A 19,660-nucleotide genomic window follows, 5' to 3' on the forward strand; every position below is an offset into this window, starting at 1 on the left:
AGCATTATATCATAATTTTAAGATAAGTAACCTCTATTTCTTTTCAATTTTTTGAATATTTTTATTGATTGAACAACTTGATATATATAAAATTAAAGCTTAAAATTAAATTTATTTGAAGATGGTAAGTAAGAATCATCATCATCATAGTCAATATTCCGCACAGAGGTAGGGTCTGTGTAAGGAAAGGTGATGGTAAATAAAAATCATCATCATAAGAATTAAATTATTTTGAAATGCCTAATCATCGAAAGCTTTGTCGTCCCTAAATTATTAATATATGCAATGGGAAGAATAAAAACATTTTTAAGAAGAATTAAAAACATAAATTTTAGGCTTAGTTTTCAAGGAAAATGATAACGAACTTCGTCCCCGGTATTCGTTAATATGAATGATAATATATTTAAAAGAGAAAATTAATAAATAAAATAAACGATAACAATTATACTCCATACATTCAATTATATGCGTGATTTGGTGATAAAATCCAAATTTTATGCTATAATAAATAATATAATTAATACTTATATAATTTAAAATTAATTTTATCCTTATTAATTAACGCCTCAAAAACGTTTGCAAGATCAAATTTTGAAACAAGATGTCCTCTTTAGTATTAGTACTATTTTAAGGCCAATACTATGCGCAACTATTACTATAATTAAATATTCTATACCATTTAAACAAATTAACATAGTACATTTAATCATGCAAAAAAGTATAATTCCAACTTTAGAGAATTTTTTATTTATATTATTCCTAAACAAAGTGCATTGAATGATACAATATATATATATATATATATATATATATATATATATATATATATATATATATATATATATATATATATATATATATATATATATATATATATATATATATATATATATATATATATATATATATAGAAGTATTATCCAAGTCTATATATAAATAAACACTATATATAATAATAAGATGTGCATGAATCAAAGATAACGTAGGCTATTAGTGTAATATCTTAATTCTTATCCATAAACAATAATAAAGGTAGTAATAATGGCTGGCTCATGGTTATGTCTTGCAATTGTAGCAAAATTAGGTGGGCCGTTGCTTGAATAGTCCGGCTCCGATTCATCAACCCGTCCAATTGTAGTCCGTTTTGGTTGAAAGTCATATGTTTGACCTAATTAATTAACTTGGTTCACATTGATACTCCTTACTAGTTTTGACTATTTTTTTTCTTTAAAGTTTAATAATATAGCTCATGTAAGCAAGTAGGAAATTATTGAGCAATTGGGGTTATTAAAACAATATAATAAGCACATTTGCACCATAAGCTTAAGCCTTAAACTATTTTATGATGATTTATTATATATTAAAATAAAGAAAAATGGCATTAGCAAAAACGACACTAATCTCAAAGTCTTGAGGCCTTAATTATTAGGTTAATCTTTTTTATGATGTAGGTAGGCTTAGGAATGGAGAATGCTAGGAAAAAAGACAATTATAATCTAATTCAGAACATTATCTTAAAAATTGTATTTGTTCATAAAAACTTGATTATTAACAATTAGGTTAAACTTTTAGTAGGTGAAATTATTTTTTATATGTTATTAGAAGTTTAGGTTACAATATTAAATCTCATCCATCTATCCATCTTTTAAAAAATCTTCAGCGCTATACATTAAATATGTATGATTATATCAACAATTTAGCTCTAATAATTTTTAATATTAAAAGATGTAGTACATAGATTATAAAAGAAAATTAAAAGCCCATAAAAAACACTAATTAAAGTTATATACCACATCAATCCAATAAATCCATTTAGCAAAAAAAAATTACTAACAAAAATGGGATACTTGAAAATCTTCATTAAAAGAGGTGCTATGTATGGTATTGAAATTTGCCATTTGCGGCATGATGTTGTTTAGCCAAATTATTAATACAAATTTAATTCAAATTAGAGCCTTGATTTGGGATCACTTAATTCAATCACCTATTGACACTCCTAATTTTCTAACAATGAAAAATAAATTCAAAACGTTATTATTTGATTTTATGAACTACCACTTGCAAATTTTTTCACTAGTGATGTAGACTAATTTGTAGTAGCAACATATGAGCTGTCTAAAGGAATGACCTCTTTTGTCCTCAATCTTGTTATTTTTAGCATTGATCCTTACACAATTGACCACCTAATAAGATTCAAAAACTTACCCACGTCTTCAAATGGGTAAATTTGAAATAGTTCGTTTAATATTTTAACAGGTAAAAAGTTAAATAAAGATGAGCTGCTTTTTTGGTCAATTGATTCGACCAACTTTTAAAATCTCTTTCAAAATTAAAGAAATTTAACGTGTATTATTGTTAAAAAATAGTCCGACTCATGCTTTATTAAGAATAAAGAGTCATACTCATGCTTTAAGTCCTATCACAAACTTAACAAGCTAATGAGGGTGTTTGGCAAATGACTAATAGTTGGTATATGATAGCTGATTATAGTGACTAATTTAACTAGTTAATTTTATTAATTGATTTAAACAGTCGATTTTGAACCCGCTGCTCAGCTGATTTTGAATTCGCTATTATGAGCAACTTGTTTAAAAACAACTTATTCGTAACAATATGTTGTTTTAACCAGTTAATTAACCAAGCTTTAGCATTGACTAATTTGACCATACAACTCTCTAATTGCATCAAAATAAACTACAATCGCTCAATAAGCTATTTTGCGAAAGTATTCACCTAAAAAACCCGATTATGTGGAGTTAAGAGTGTGGAAAAGTTCCATCTAATCCCAACGTTCTAATACGCACAAAAGTGTAAACACTTAAATTTCTAAAGAAACTCCAAGTCAATGCTTTCCTCATTAATCTTATCCTTTAAAAATATTTTCCAATAAATTACGCAAAATAATAATAATAATAATAATAATAATAATAATAATAATAATTATTATTATTATTATTATCATTATTATTATTATTCATTCACACAAATATTATTATCTTTTTAATTCCAATTGACAGCTACTTTTTTCCTTATTCCACAAATAAAGATACGCAACTAAAATTACCCTACAAGGAGATATCTTTTATTATTTATTTATTTATTATATAAAACACAATTTCCTACAAGAATTAGAGAAGATATATTTTTCTATTTCTATATAAACCTAACCCCATACAACCCTTTTCTTTATTCTCTTTACTCTCTTTTTCTTCTTCTTTCTCTTCCTCTGTTTTTTTGTTCCTCTGTTTCTTGAATAACCCAAGAACATCAAACAACAAAAACAATGCCGGCCGGAGGATTTGTTACTCAGGGGGGGAAAGAATACCCCGGAAAACTAACCCCTTATGTTCTTGTTACTTGTATTGTTGGTTCAATGGGTGGTTTAATCTTCGGTTATGATATCGGAATTTCAGGTATTTTGTTTCAAAAGTACTCACTTTTTTTCTAGTTTTGGGAAATTGTAGCATCTGTCGACTAGGGGTGTTTCTAGACATGTGCAACTACCCACCAAATAGAGCAACCTAATTTAGGGCCGACCCTGAGCTTTAAGACACCTAGGGCAAGATAATAATTGTGGGTTCTTAATCATTATATAGAAGTGAAAGAGTAGGAGTCTCGGGATTATTAGAAAAATATGAACTGAGTAAGGCTTGTTCTAGTTTTTTGGGATGGGTCATAGACGCAAGCCCCTCTTGCTCCCTTATAGGGCTGGCCCTGGAACCTATGTAAACTAATGAATCTCAAATTTAGTTAAGTTTAGTTTCTAGTTTTCGGGTTTTGTAGAGAAGTGTTTTTGGACATATGCAAATACTCGACCACAAATGAACCTCAAATTTAGTTTAGTTTAGTTTCTAACTTTATATTGATTTTGTAAATTTAGTTTAGTATATTGCTTGTTTTTAGTCTTAAAATTCAAATTGACCGTAATAACAAGAGTTGGATTGGTACGATTAAATTCTCTTATTTTTTAATCTTCCTAATTAAAAAAATGTAAAACCTAATAAATTATTGTATATTTTTACTCCGTCTTGAATTTTAAGTATGCTTTGTGTATGGATATAGGTGGAGTGACATCTATGCCGGATTTCTTGTCAAGTTTTTTCCCATCAGTATATGAAAAGCAAACAGCAGACAAGTCAACAAATCAGTACTGCAAATTTGATAGTGCAACATTAACGTTGTTTACTTCATCTTTGTATTTGGCTGCTTTGTTGGCTTCATTGGTGGCGTCAACTGTGACAAGAAAGTTTGGTAGGAAATTATCCATGTTATTTGGAGGAGTGCTTTTCTGTGCTGGTGCTATCATTAATGCCTTAGCTCAAAATGTTGCTATGCTCATTGTTGGTCGTATTCTTCTTGGTTTCGGTATTGGATTCGCCAATCAGGTAATAACCTTTTTTTTTTTCTTCTCTCGTACAAAAAAAAATTCATGAAAAATATATGTTTTTTAATCGTACTACTCATATAATCAAAATTGAAAGAGGATCTGAAAATATTAAATTATAATATAATATCTTTATCTAAGGAGATAAATGAGTCAGACTTATAGCTAATGAGACCACTTGAGAAATGCCTATAAATAAAAATAAATGAAAAAACATGAAAAATACCTTTTTTTATTTGATTTGATTTGATTTGATTTACCGAAAATGATTTACCTTAATTAGTTGTATACTACTATAAGCATTAAAATATAAGTAGTTTTTGTTAGAGATGATTTTTCATGTTGATATATGTTAGGAATCAAAACTTTGATATGGTTTTTGTTGTTTGATGTTTGTGATCTTTAGCTTTTTAATTGTGTTTTTTGTATAGATTGACAAACGCGAATATGTTTGAGAAAAATTAAATTAATTTTTTTTTTTTGGGTTTAAAGAGGTTTTTTTGAAGGATTTTGTGTTAATTTTGATATTTTGAGTAAAGGATATTTTTCTAGTTCTAAACTTCTAACGCCAAAAAAATATTGGCAATTTTTTTACATAATTGCTTTAGAAAAACTTAAATATTACTTCTCTGTTAAAAAAAAAAAAATTATGATTTATGATCGTTCACCTACATATATAAATTTATAGGTCTTTATCTGAACTTAAATAGGTATACATAATTTCATCACTTGAGAGTTACAGAAAACTATGCTTCAGTAATGGCCTGCATTTAGGATTGTATGATGGACATGATCTGTATATCTTTAGCCATGAAAATGACTCGTCAAAATAAATATCTTTCAATCAAAAAAAATAAATAAATTAATACAAACAGTATGATAGAAATATATCCCACAAAATCATATCATATATTTGTGGAGTCATTTTGATATAATAAATTAAATTTCCTTATTTATCCATCATGCACTATTTCTTCACATATTATATGTGAACAAGAAAATATAATGCTTGTTACAGTCAGTCCAATAATGTTTAATCAAAGATAACATCATTATTAGTTGATTAAATAGATTCAATGCTTTACTCTTCTCTTTTACTCCTTTATTTTTCAAATATATTCACTACCCAATTTCGTTTTGGTAAGTTCACTTCAAATATTTCATTTCTATTTATAGTATCTGTTTTTTACTATTTACTTTTAAAATTTCACTTTAATTCAAATTTTTTTTATTACTTTATCCTTAAATAAAATCACATATCACTTACAATTTAAATTGATTCCTATCTTTTTTAATATTTTTGCCAAATCAATACAGCACACTGTAAATTGGAGAGAGTAATCATTACTATTTTTCATATCAAAAAAAATTGCTAATATTATTACAAAATAATTTCCGAAAAAGAATTGTTAATATATAATTATGATTTATGAACGTTCATGCATTGGACTTCAAATTCAAACTTCAAAAAAGTTGTTGGGGAAATTTGCAATTATTATTCATTAATTATCATTTATTTATTTACTTGAATGTGGAAATTCAAGTCTTTTAGTTTACTTTTTATTGGAAATTTAAACAAATCTCAAACATGGGATATGGACAAAAAAGTATTGTTATTTTTTTCCCATTTTGCATACTTTTCTCTCCTAATCACATTTTCTTCTAAAGCTTTCAATTTCACCAACGTAAACATAGTAATTTAATACTTATATATATATATATATATATATATATATATATATATATATATATATATATTATCTTGAAGACTATAAATAATACACAATCAATACAAATGGCTGATTACTTATAAAAATATAATTGTTTATTACTTTTGAGAATCACGACCTTTATTTCTTTCTATATCTGTTATAATTTGATTCATATCATCTATAAAATCAAAAATAAATTTTCCTTTTTATTTTACCTTGAAAAATTATCCTTATTTCGAAATTTAAAATATAATAAGTCTTCATAAGTTCAATTGCTTGGTTTAGTAAATATATAATTATTGATTTTATATCTTTATTACATTTAGAAATTTTCTAATGTATCCTTAAATAAATAATAGAGGAAGTCTTAATAAATAACGGTGGTTTATGAAGTTAATAAATCACCTTTATGTGGTAGTATTTGATAGAATGAGAGCTATATGATTTCAATTTATCTTTGCTAATTTTATTTATTTTATTATTATTATTATTATTTTTTATAATAATTTACAAATTACAATTATTAATTATGAATTATCGATATATAATGTTCTATGGAGATTTATTTGTAGTCAAAAAGTCAAAACGTGCGTAACTATGCTTTGTTTGGTCATCAACCAGAAACCTTTTCCTTATCCCAGAAGCTTTATACGTAGTTACCAATAAAATGTTTTTTCGAAATCTATTGTCCAATAATATTGATCCACATGTTTCTTTAAAATTGTATTTATCATTTAAGTGGTACTCCATCCAATTTGTTTTATTTGCTTTTTAAACACTATTTATCTCTTAATTTTAATTTGTATTTTATTATTAATCTACAAATTAAAACATAGTCATGTGAAATCTTGTTTGATTCGTCTCAATTCATGTTAACTTTTCATAATTTTTAATAATGCAAAATTAGAGATATTAAAGATTGAATAATAAGTGCATTAGATAGAATGCATAAAGTAAATGGGACGATAATATTGAATTGGAGGGAGTACTTCATTTGTTGTTTAATAAATGAGCTAGGTCATTCGAAAGCAATATGTGAACATTATGTTTTGATATATAGAAGATACCGGAAAAAAGATATTTGAATAATAATCGAATAAGTGAGAGAAATAAAGGGAAGAAAATTAAAAGAAAGAGGTGTCAAATAAAATTTTCTTTTTAACATTACAAAAAAAGAATCAATCATGATGCAATATTTAATTATTTTTGACACTTCATCAAAATATCGTTATTTTTAGAGTATTATTATGATATTCAAATTTTAATTTATGACACTCTACATATGTTAGCAAATTTGTTGGTCACATTTGATAAATGACATAAATTGATATCTTAAAAGTCACATTACAATTGACTCTATTTTTTATAGTGTAAAAAGGAAAACACTCCAATTTTCCTTCCCCTTTTTTTCTCATCCATCCCTTCTCACCTCCATTCCTTTTCTTCTAAAAAAGCTACTCTCCCAATGTTATTTTTTATCCATTTCAAGTTTTTCCACTTTATGAGACAAAAATTTAAATTGATTTTTGAAGTATATATCTTAAACAAAATATATTCATGTGTGATTTTGTTAGATTCGTATTGATGCAAAAAATTTTATTATATAATTTTTACAATTTTTTATTATGCGTACTATGAGATCTCGAGGATCAAAATTTGTTTTGAAATACGAGAAAAAAAATTGAACAAATAAAAAGGAACGGATGGAGTATCAAATTATAGTGTAAGCTAAGAATTTTTTTGTGCTAGAATTCTAATCGATACATTTTACAATGTTGATTATATTCGATTTTTACGTATTTTTAAAGTATATTTCTACCCAAGAAAATACATTTGAACTTCTTTATACTTAGAAAAATTATGTTTAAAATTCCTTTCTCCGTATATAAATTATTTTCAATGTAACCAACAATATGAAACAGACTGAGTTCAACTCAAGAAAGTGAGTGGCTTGATTGTCTATATATCAAAATTGTAAAATTAGTATTAACACAATACATCATCAAGTGTCCTTTAATAACTCATCAAATCATATGCATGAACATTTTATTTCTGTAAAATTGTAAATAATATTTATTGCCAAACATCAATTGAAAACAATCTTTTTGTTATTATTAATAAGGATAATATTACGTACATTTAACCACAAATTCTACCTTAATGGTAGCTACTAGCTATGTAATGGCTTTGGTTTAATGAAATGTAAACATTTAACACAATTCATCGTCTAGGGCTTTAAATAAAATAACTCGGGCCATAGTATAGACTGATCATCCGATCCAACATATGCTTTTTTATAATTATTGTATCAGTTACTCTTGTAAGAGACTGTCTTTTAAAGAGACGACATATTCATTTAATACGTCTCTCGAAGAGACCGTCTCTCACAACAAATTTATGTTATTATATTAATTAATCCTATTATAGTACTAACAAAAGCACATATATAATTATGTATGTATATACGACAGTCAGTCCCACTGTACCTATCAGAAATGGCACCCTACAAATACAGAGGATCACTCAACATTGGTTTCCAACTCTCCATCACAATCGGTATCTTAATCGCCAACGTACTCAACTATTTCTTCGCCAAAATCCACGATTGGGGCTGGAGACTAAGTCTAGGTGGTGCAATGGTTCCCGCCATAATCATCGGTATCGGCTCCTTGATCCTGCCCGACACCCCTAACTCTTTAATCGAACGTGGAAAACGTGACGAAGCCATCACGAAGCTCCGAAGAGTTCGGGGTGTTGATGACGTGGAAGAGGAGTTTAATGACTTGGTGGCGGCTAGCGAAGCTTCTAAGAAGGTGGAACATCCGTGGAGGAACCTTCTAGAAAAGAAGTATCGTCCTCATCTAACTATGGCTATTATGATCCCCTTTTTCCAACAACTTACGGGGATTAATGTGATCATGTTTTATGCGCCGGTGTTGTTTAAGACAATTGGGTTTAAAGATGATAATTCGCTTATGTCTGCTGTTATTACGGGTGGTGTTAATGTTTTGGCTACTTTGGTTTCTATTTATGGTGTTGATAAATGGGGTCGTAGGTTCCTCTTCCTTGAAGGTGGTGTTCAAATGTTCATCTGCCAGGTACTTTTTTTAATCACTTGTCCATTTTGATCTTGTTCCACATAAAGTAGTTGTGAAAATAGTCTGTTATTATTATTAGTCTAAATTATACAGGTTACTTTTAGTAAAACGTGTTAACTTTTAACCGCTTATATAGAGTGTTCGGTTACAAGTAGTTGTTTAGGAAAATGTAGAAAAAAATAGATACTAATTATTTTTTAATGTTTTAAAAATAACTACTTCTATATACTATACATAAAAAGTTAAGAGCGTGTTTGACATAGCAGCTTAACTAGCTTGATCTTAATGGTTTTAGGAGAGTAATTACAACAGTTTTTTAGGACAAATATTATTATTCATGATAATCGCAATTTAAATAGCACTTGTTAGTGCAAGTAGCTACTTGTTTTCAAGATATTACGAAAAAAATACTGTTTTAAGATTTCTACAAATTTTTTCAACAAATAATAATATAACAACTATTTTTTCATCTCGTCTAATTTGATCCCATCTAATCTTATAACTATTTTTGACTTTTTTTTAAAAAAATTTTTACCCTTTTGCAGATAGCGGTGGCAATATGCATAGGAGTAAAGTTTGGAGTGAGTGGAAACGTAACAAATCTGCCACAATGGTACGCCATAGTAGTGGTACTCTTCATATGCATCTACGTCTCCGCCTTTGCATGGTCATGGGGTCCATTAGGTTGGCTTGTACCCTCGGAAATCTTCCCATTAGAGATTCGTTCAGCAGCCCAAAGTATCAACGTATCCGTAAACATGTTCTTCACTTTTGTTATTGCTCAGATCTTCTTGACTATGCTTTGCCATCTTAAGTTCGGACTCTTCCTCTTCTTCGCCTTTTTCGTCCTCGTTATGTCGGTTTTCATCTACCTCTTCCTCCCTGAAACTAAGGGAGTTCCCATTGAAGAAATGAGCATTGTTTGGAAAAACCATTGGTTTTGGGGTAAATATATTCCTGATGAAGATCTTCCTCATGCTGGTGCTAATCTTGAAATGGGTAAGACTAAGAATGGACTTGGTGGTACTAAGTCTGTTTATTGATTTGATTGTTTTGTTAGGATTGGTTATTATAATTGCATGAATATACATAATTGTATTTATTTCTTTAGATTAGATTTAAGATGTTATCATCATGTGGTATGAATTGGGTTTAAGGATGTACGCTTATCAAATATATAATTGAATGAACAAGCAAATATAATGGTTTACTTTTTGTTTATTTAGTGTCTCACAAGTATTATCTTGAGGCATGCAATTTGATATTGGATAAAAGGGTGTTTTGAAAGTTACTATGTTTTACCAATCAGTAGCATTTACAATTTTATTGCAACGGCTTATAAAATTAATTAATTTTATGTTGATTGTTTATTAAGGAAAAATAGTGTGTCTAGACCCAAAATTTGACAAACTAGTAGCATTTTTTTATTTGTGATAGATTAGAAAAATAAACCTATGTTACAAGGGTGAAAGAAAAAACGTTTAATCATTAAATTAAGTCATGATTTTCATGTCAATAATATAAAAGTCAAAAACAAAAACAAAAACAAAAACGAACAACATGGCTAAGTGAACATTTTGCTTATTATGTAGCCAAAGAAGAGTGAATGACAAGCTTTATTTTAGATTCACCTTCTACTACTTTGTTTAAAAAGATTTAGTGGTGGTGTAAAGAATGCTTTAAATTTAACAAAAATGAAATAAAAGTAATGTGGATAAGATTATTCCAAAGGAATTACTAAAGAAGTTCATGCTTTTTAAGGATGCTATGTCTTAATTAGATGATTGGCATGAGATTGATGGCAATTCAGTCTGAATCCGATCCTAATTCGACTTGATCTGAGGAAAATAATCCGATTCGAATCCGAGGAAAAGGTTATTCGACTCCAATTCCGACTTTACGATCCGAATTCGAGTTAGAGACGGACCGGAGTTGGACCTTATTAAAAATCCGACACTCCAACCCGACTCTGACCCTGAAGGAAATCCGACTTTGAATTTGACTTTTAACCCAATATTTTGTTTCCTTTAAAATTCTGGACGTGACTATTTCAAGCTCTCTCTCATACTAATTGTAATTTTTGATTTTGAAAAACTACTTGGTATTTTTATTTAGATCAATCAATCAAAATACGACAAATCAGATGAAGAGAAATAAAATACGCCAAATCAAAACGCGAGAAAATTTTGTTAAATTGTAGTATTAGGAATATTTCTCATGTTAAACTTGAATTGAAAAGTACATATTTTTCTGTTAAATTGTATATGAAAATTATATTTTGTTAACTTCGTATGCTTTAAATCATTAGTACAATATCACAACGATAAAGTTTGATAATAATCCGACTCCGTTGGGGGTTCGAGAGTCCGAGTCAGGGCAAACTTGGAGTATGCATAATCCGACTCCGAGTGGAGGTGGACTGAAAAAAAAAGTTCGACTAAAATCCGCAGCAAAGTCGGAGTATGTATAATCCAAGCCGAGTCCGACCCATTGCCATCCCTAATTATTAGTAAGAGTCAAATTCAAACAACGTTAAGATGAATAATGGGGCATTTGAAGAGATATATGTTGAGGTTGCTTATTGCATTTTTGAGATCAGCAAGACTATTGTCACATTGTATTGGGCCTAATATTTTCAAACAACTTGGACATGTGTTTGTTCCATTATATTGGACCTAATACCATCACGTCAAGACCAATTCTTATTTAATAAGGTCTAACTGTAAAATTGTCTAAAATTGGGCTGAGTCAAGATCACACTAAACCATCAAATGTGGGTCTAAATTTGGGTTGAATCAACATCACACTAAAACACCGGATCATTTACTCAATGTACTCTACTTCACATGTTAGCGCACCAGACCACCATTTTTTATGAACCCCAGAGGATCTAAGAAGTTATCACTAATATCATGATAAATTGTCATAGGACCATGTGGAAAAAGCCCATGACCACCAATAGACTCGTATGTTCAAGCCCACATATATAAGAGAAGAGTTGTTAATTACACACAAATATAAAAGGTTCCTCCTCTAAAACGTATGGTAGTTAAAGTAACCCATCAATATACTAATAAACATCACACTAAATCACTAATGTTGCCCTGTGAGATCGTATATTTGGAAATTTTGTCAACAAGATGATATAGTGCATGTAACTTAATACGCTAATTTTTATATAAGACTGTCTCATTGTGAGATTTTCTATAAGTTGGATAACTCAACTAATATTATTATTAGCACATGAGCTCTTTGATCTGAAATCATCTTATCAACAGACGATATTTTATAGAGAAGCTCAACTTAATAGGAGTAATAATGATAAGGTAACATTACAAAATATGAATACATTGTTGCACGAGCGAGTTTCAAGAGTAAATGAATTGGAGTTATTCTTATAAGATAGATTTTGTATGCCAATAATATATTAATTAATCTATTTAATTTATATATAGAACACGTCTCACAATTACACCGACTCATATTAATTGTGAATAAATTCATGTATATGTAGAAAATCATAATGTATATGTAGAAAATTATAATGCGGAATTTGGTTTGAGTTAAATCTGGTGAATACTTGGTTTGTATTCGTTATTCAATGAGAGAAACACCTCTATTTATACATCATTTGACCATCTTATAAGGAAACTAAATATTACGTAATATTAAGATTAAGGAAATTAAATTAGAATAATATTAAATATAAAATAAAATATTCTACTAATATTCAATTTTCCTACACTCTCCCTCAAGTTTGGTCTTGGGATCACCGAGACCGAACTTGTCATAAATATTCTGCAATGTTTTTGAGCCAATTGTCTTGATTAAAAAATCTGTTAGTTGATCTTTGATTTTACAAAGGACATTTTGATAATCTTTTCGATAAACTTGTCACGATTGATTTTCAATTTTTTGGGTTTGGATAAAAGGCCACATTTTTAAAGGGTGAGAAAATGGGTAAAGAAGATTGGGTAAGTTTATTTTTGGGTAATTGGGTAAGTGGACCGCGGGGATTGAAGGGTTGTATGTTTTGCTTCTTATTAGTGTAAAATGGATTATTTTAGAAAGAATCACCCCTCTTTTCCTACGTGTTGTATTCTTTCTTTCTCTCTTTTTTGAACCCCTTCCCCATTTTTCTTTTTCGTTTGATTCCTCTTGATTTTGGTTTTCTTGTTTTGATTTTTGAGTGGTTTTGTTTTTAAATCTGGTTTTTTGATTTTATGAGGGATTAAATTCCGATGATGTCTTTTCTACCATACTTTTCCTTCTCACGACCTCACGTTGAACGGTCTCATCAACAGCAGGTAGCGTAACGGGTCCGAGAATGAAGTGTATTCTTGTCCATAAATCTTGAGCGGAGGTAGTGTAGTTGAGAAAATATTCTATAAGATCTCGATCGATATTTTTGATGATCCATGAGATCACTATACAATCATTTTGGACCCATTGTTGATTTGTGGTGGTGGTGGATGGAGAGATGGCGGTGATATGGTTAAGCTTCCCCCGATCACATATTTCTGTTTTCATTTATTTACACCATGTGGTGTAATTTTGGTAGTTTAGTTTTTCAATTTGGATTGGTTGTTCAAATTTTTGGGTCATTTTTTTAAAAAGTTGGAATATCATAGTTTTTAGTTTGTTTTGGTTTGGTTTGATTTGATTGGTTTTGGTTTTTATTTAGATCAATTTTGGTCGATTATGATCAATGATAAATTGCCGATAAAGTTTTATAGAAAATCATAATGCGGAATTTAGTTTGGGTTTAGTCTGGTGAATACTTTATTTGTATTCGTTATTTAACAAGAGGAATACCTCTATTTATACACTATTTAACCATCTAATCAGAAAACTAAATATTAAAATTAAATCAAAATAATATAAAATATAAAATAAAATATTTTACTAATATTCTATTTTCCTATACTATATTTCTTGCAATGAGTTTTTAAAAACTGGATAATGCTTCATGCTTTTATACTTTTAGCTGTATGAAAGAATGCACTGTCGACTAATTGATTACAACTCGCGTATACACGCTTTATCATTGTGTTTTCAAAGTACTTTAATTACGTGTGAAATTGTATCAAAGTGACTCTTGCATACTTTGCAATCGACTTTAATGCTAGGGACTTATTCCATTTTATCTAATATATATGCCACAACACATATGTTAAAAGAGAATTCTATGGTACATAGTATTTTTTTTATACATAATTTCATACTAGTTATTGTAATAAAAAAAGCGATTTTAAATCCTCTATTTATTTCATTTTGCATTATTTTTTATTTTAATTTATATCAATAATTTTGTATTCTTATTTTTATTGATAGGTGGTCGTATATTTTTTCGTTTAATGTCATTTACAAATTTATGTTCTATTTCCATTTTAACTACTTATTTTAATCATTTACTTGTTTTTTGTCTTATTCTTTAACTAAATTTTCTTTCCACTAAAATGAGATCGAAAGGAAGTGTACTTGGGATTGGTTGACAAAAGCGCTTGATTAGAGATAAATTTTAAGAAGACTTTTTATTCGGTAGTGGATCTCGAAAATCAAGAACATTTAGGAAGAGGTGTTACCTGTTACTTATTAATACTCTCTCCGATTCCTCTTAAATACTCATTTTCTTTTACTATTTATTAATCATTTCTTATTTGTATTTTATTTTATTTTATACGTTAAAAAATAGTCAAATAAAATGAGTTTGACAGCATAAGGTTTATTAATATTTTTAATTATGTACAATTAAAATTATTAAAAATTAGTACAATAACAAACGTGAAAATAAAAAACAAATAAGACATTAAAAATAAAACTCATGGAGAAAGTAGTGAATTAGTTGTACAAATTTAAGTAGTTGCTAATATCTTGTTGAGTCTATTAACACTGTATTGTGTAACAAATGTCATTGTTTGATAAAGTAAGGAGTAGTTATGTAGTGTAGTGAGAAAAGTAATTATTTTTAATATATTGTAACTTTGTAACGTCTCAAAATCAAAATAGTGATTTAAGATTTTTCATTTTTCAATATATATAATATTACAGCAGTTATTATTGTACTTTTTTTACAATATTTATTTAAAAACTAATTAGGTAGCTAAATATCTAATAAATACAATTATATAGCTTAATATACGATAACGAAAAAATTAATATTAATAATCCAATCTTCCACTCATCCGCCGTGAATAATCCCACCTTTTGATTATTTTTTAATAATCCAATCTTTGTCTTTAGTTTGCTATCAACACACTCTTTTATTTTATAATAATCCAACATTTGCCCTTAGTTTGCTATCGGCATACGATATACCCTATTAATATGCTGACAGCAAATTAAAAAAAAGACTGAATTATTAAAAAATAATTTAAAATTAAAATTATTGACAACGAATAAGTGAAAAATTAAATTATTAATTTCAAATTTTCCAATTATAACTACAACAATTAAACCACTACTCCGAATAACTATCATCTCAACTTCCTTAAGCTAAAGTGGTGGTAACTATCAAGATGTATAGACAAGGGTTTTGTGTGAGAACAATCCACAAAAATATTGAAAAATCCAATACCCCGCAAGTAAAGCAGGGTATTCAAGTAATAAAAATTTCCAAACTCTTGAGGAGAGACGAGTAATTGATGGCACATACTCAACTACTAAACCGACCACCTACAAAATAATCACCACTCACAAGACACCATGACCGACAATTATCACAATTTAATTAATCATGAATGTGTTGCTTTAACTTTTCAAAATATTAGTTATAATCCTTTTAAAAAAAATTAGTTTATAATAGACTTTTTTTTAGATACTTTTCAAATATATTTGAAACTTAATATCTATAAATATACTTTTAAAATATATATATTATACATTTTACATTAAGATAAATTTAAAATTTTACATAAATGTATTTAAAATTTATCTTGCCGGTTTATAAAATATATTAAAAGTAAAACAAAAATAGTAAATTGAGGGTGTATAACTTTTGTAGCTTAAAGTAAAGCTAAAAGTTGCACTAACATTTTGCCATGATGCACTTAATATATATGATTTTCAAACTTTTCAATGCCTTGAGTTAAATCTAATATGAGTTGTTCATTTTGGGAAAAATTTTATTAATTGGGTGTGTGAATAAACTAATTATTTTTAGCAAGATAAATAAAATATATTTATTATTATGGATTAGATCACATTTTAACCGGTGAATAAATGTTAGAAAAAAATAATGACCGCCCGTTCTCTTGGACAAATTAGCCTATTAAAAGACGAAACATTTGACTTGATCACAAGATTTTGTAACATAAGAAAATTAACAATATGTCATCATTTTAACGATTATTCTAATCACCATTGATTTCTCCATTAACCTGCTTGCATGAGAATTGAATAGAAAGTCAGTAATTTTATTGAAACCTTTGCAATTATTGCTACGCACGTAATATTATGATTTTACATCTTTCCAATTATTTAAAATATCATTAATTATTTGTGACGTAATAATAATATGTTCTATTCGATTCAATCCGACCCTTTACGTCAAAGTATATATCAAAGTATACATACAATAATAACCAGTTATTAATTCAGCCCATTCGTTAATGACCCGCTTAAAAGCGACCCGACCCTTAAAAATATAATATAGTTATTTGGTAACAAGAAAAAAATTTCTATAATCTACAATTTTCTACACATTTTACAAAGAAAAAAATTTCTATAATCAAAGAAACTAGAATATAATTTACAAAGAACTTTGTCATTTCCCTTAGTACAAATTCATTAGCTAATTGCATGGTTTTTATTTAAGGAAAATGATATATACAATAATAAGGGCTCTATATAAGATTAAATCTTGTATTTTATTCATGTAATTTAATAATATTTTTTCTTTAAAACATAAGAAATTAATTACACTTTACGAATTTAGCATTTATTTTTCTTTGGAAAGTTAAAAAAATTATATAAAATATTAATTGTTTTTCAATTTCTAGATTAGATTCTTTTGAAAAGTCGTATTTATTTGTGATAAAGAGGAGTTGTTGATTTTTATGTACAGCCCTAAGGATTGTAAATATCATTATCCTTTATTTAAAGTACCTCTACAAAATTCCTACAAGCGAGAAAAATAAAATTAATTTTTTTTATAAATAATGAGAAATGAAAATTAAACTCTTAATATAAAAATATATAAAAAAGTATTCAACCACGAAATTAACTCATAATTTTGGTCTAATTGCATCGCTCTTGATTGTTGATGAAAGAAGCTAATTTTGACATTATCACCTTAGCCTTTTCTGATTGATGATTGAATAAATAAAACACATGATCTTCTCCAAGTGTCTCAAAATACTCGACATTTCTATGCTTCAACATCGCTTCATAATAAAGTCTCCCTCTATCTCTCAATATATCCTTCCCCGCTACAAGAACAATCATTTTTTCGCACTTTACTTGATCAAAACTTGGAGCTCCATCAGCAAATGGGTTTATAAGTGGGTCATCACTTCCTTTATCCGATGGGCAAACGTATTCCCACCACTTATTAACCAAGTCTCTTCTCACCGGATCAAATCGCTCAAATCCAATTGGTTTGGAGCTCCAAAAATAAGGATGGATAAGGCTGATTCCACATATTTTAAACGGACTTAAATGCTCAACCACTTCGGGGGCTAGATGGTGGGCCATTGTAGCCCCAGCACTATCTCCTATTAAAAATACTTTATTGAAATCAACTTGTTTGTTAAGCCAGTTTTCAGGACCGTTCCCACTAGCATGGGCAGCCACCCATTGGACGGCTGCCCATCCATCGTCAAAGGCAATGGGGAGGGGAAACTCTGGAGCCCTCCTATAATCCACAGAGACAACTAAGGCATTGGCGGACCTTGCAAGGTTATTACAAAAGTTATGATATAGTGGCTCCGCAGAGGAGGCTATTATAAAGGCTCCCCCATGAAAATACATGACAATCGGCAATTTTTCATTGGAAGTCGTTTCGTTTGATGGAAGGTAGAGCCTTGCTGAGAGCCCAATTTTTTGTATGAGTATAACATCTTTCGAGTTCACCTTAGTTATAGGGTCGAAACCTGGAGAGATTTGATTGGTTCCAGCTAGTCTCTCGATTCTACCATCTTTGTACTCAACAAGGTATGGAAAAACATCATGAACAACTTCCGTGGTGGAGATTTTTGCTTGATCCATTAGAGATTACGTTTGTTTGTTGTTTTTTGAAAGAAAAAAAAATTTTAAACTGATGCAAAAGAAGAGTAATTAGCAAATTTGGTTTGAAGGTCCAAAAAGCATTAGGAGCCTTGTTTATATACCTACAAATATGGCCTAACGGAATGACATAGGAAGGTTCAACAATGGATGAAGCATCAAGATTTGGCACTTCCACATTGGGGAATACAAATTATTTATTTAAAAACTAAAATTGGTGCTCTAGTCAATTCAATATTTAAAAGTTTTAGTAGCATGACCACTTTTCAACTACATGTATTAAATGTCAACAAGTATTTTGTCTCATTATTTTATAATACTTTATTTCGTGATAATTGAATTTTATTATAAAAATAATTTGTGACAAAATTTTAGACAACTCATAATTTTTTACACTTTTATTTTTTTTTGGTATGTATACTTATCGGTTATTACTTTGTGCGGAACACTGAACTGATGATCATAACTATAACCATGACATGTTTGATTTTAAATGTTAGGTGGCATAACAACAAATATTATATAAATTAATGAAAGCAATAAACTTTTATTAAATACTCAATATAAATTTTAGAAATATTAATTAGATAGTTATAAGTATTTAATTTGTTGTATAACTCACACTATGTAATTTTCAAATACATAATCTAAAAGTTACTTATAATTTTTTGTGTATTTTAAATGGAAAATCACTAATAATAATAATAATGCACACATTAATATTCTTTAACTTGTTTTTCTCCATATACAAAATACACTTCTTAATTTCTATGTAAAGGGTAGGGGCGATTTATCCTAATCCACCTACAGTTTTAAAACAATGCAAACAAAAAACGAAAGGACATCATCAACATTATTTTACGTGTATTCTGCTCATATGCTCATAGAAACTAAGATTAAAGTTATTGGAAGGATGAAAAATAATTCATACCCATAAAAAAAATATGATCAAAGAGTGTATCAATTATTCTTAATTAGTAACTTAATAATACACAACTTTAAATTTATAAGAAATTAATCAGCCAAACATAAGCCACGTGATAACTAGAGAGAAAACTAATCTCACTTGTTCTTAATTAGTAATTTTAGAGCCATAGAAGTATGGAACCAACATATGAACATGCAGAAAATTCTAATTAATAACGGTGATTCGTAAATTATCATAAAAAGACAAAAAAATAAATAAAGTATAAAAAGCTAAAATAAAAACTCAAAATCCATCTCCTATCTAATCATACCAC

At 28.3% G+C, this 19,660-nt stretch overlaps 2 protein-coding genes across 2 annotated transcripts; one reads left to right on the plus strand and one right to left on the minus strand.

The window, feature by feature from the left end:
* The first annotated feature begins 3,142 nt into the window (after positions 1–3,142).
* Positions 3,143–10,415, plus strand: LOC130815439 (sugar transport protein 1-like). The gene is made up of 4 exons (XM_057681916.1): positions 3,143–3,413; positions 4,063–4,385; positions 8,568–9,194; positions 9,740–10,415. Exons 1-4 carry the CDS (start codon positions 3,284–3,286, stop codon positions 10,235–10,237), a joined length of 1,578 nt encoding a protein of 525 aa, XP_057537899.1. The 5' UTR covers positions 3,143–3,283; the 3' UTR covers positions 10,238–10,415.
* A 7,017-nt stretch (positions 10,416–17,432) lies between these two features.
* LOC130815773 (probable carboxylesterase 2) lies at positions 17,433–18,401 on the minus strand. Its single transcript, XM_057682254.1, has one exon. The coding sequence runs from the start codon at positions 18,399–18,401 to the stop codon at positions 17,433–17,435; it is 969 nt and encodes a 322-aa protein (XP_057538237.1).
* Positions 18,402–19,660: the final 1,259 nt, after the last annotated feature.

The sequence above is a fragment of the Amaranthus tricolor genome, chromosome 6 (genome assembly GCF_026212465.1).
Source record: "Amaranthus tricolor cultivar Red isolate AtriRed21 chromosome 6, ASM2621246v1, whole genome shotgun sequence".
Classification (NCBI taxonomy): Eukaryota; Viridiplantae; Streptophyta; class Magnoliopsida; order Caryophyllales; family Amaranthaceae; genus Amaranthus; species Amaranthus tricolor.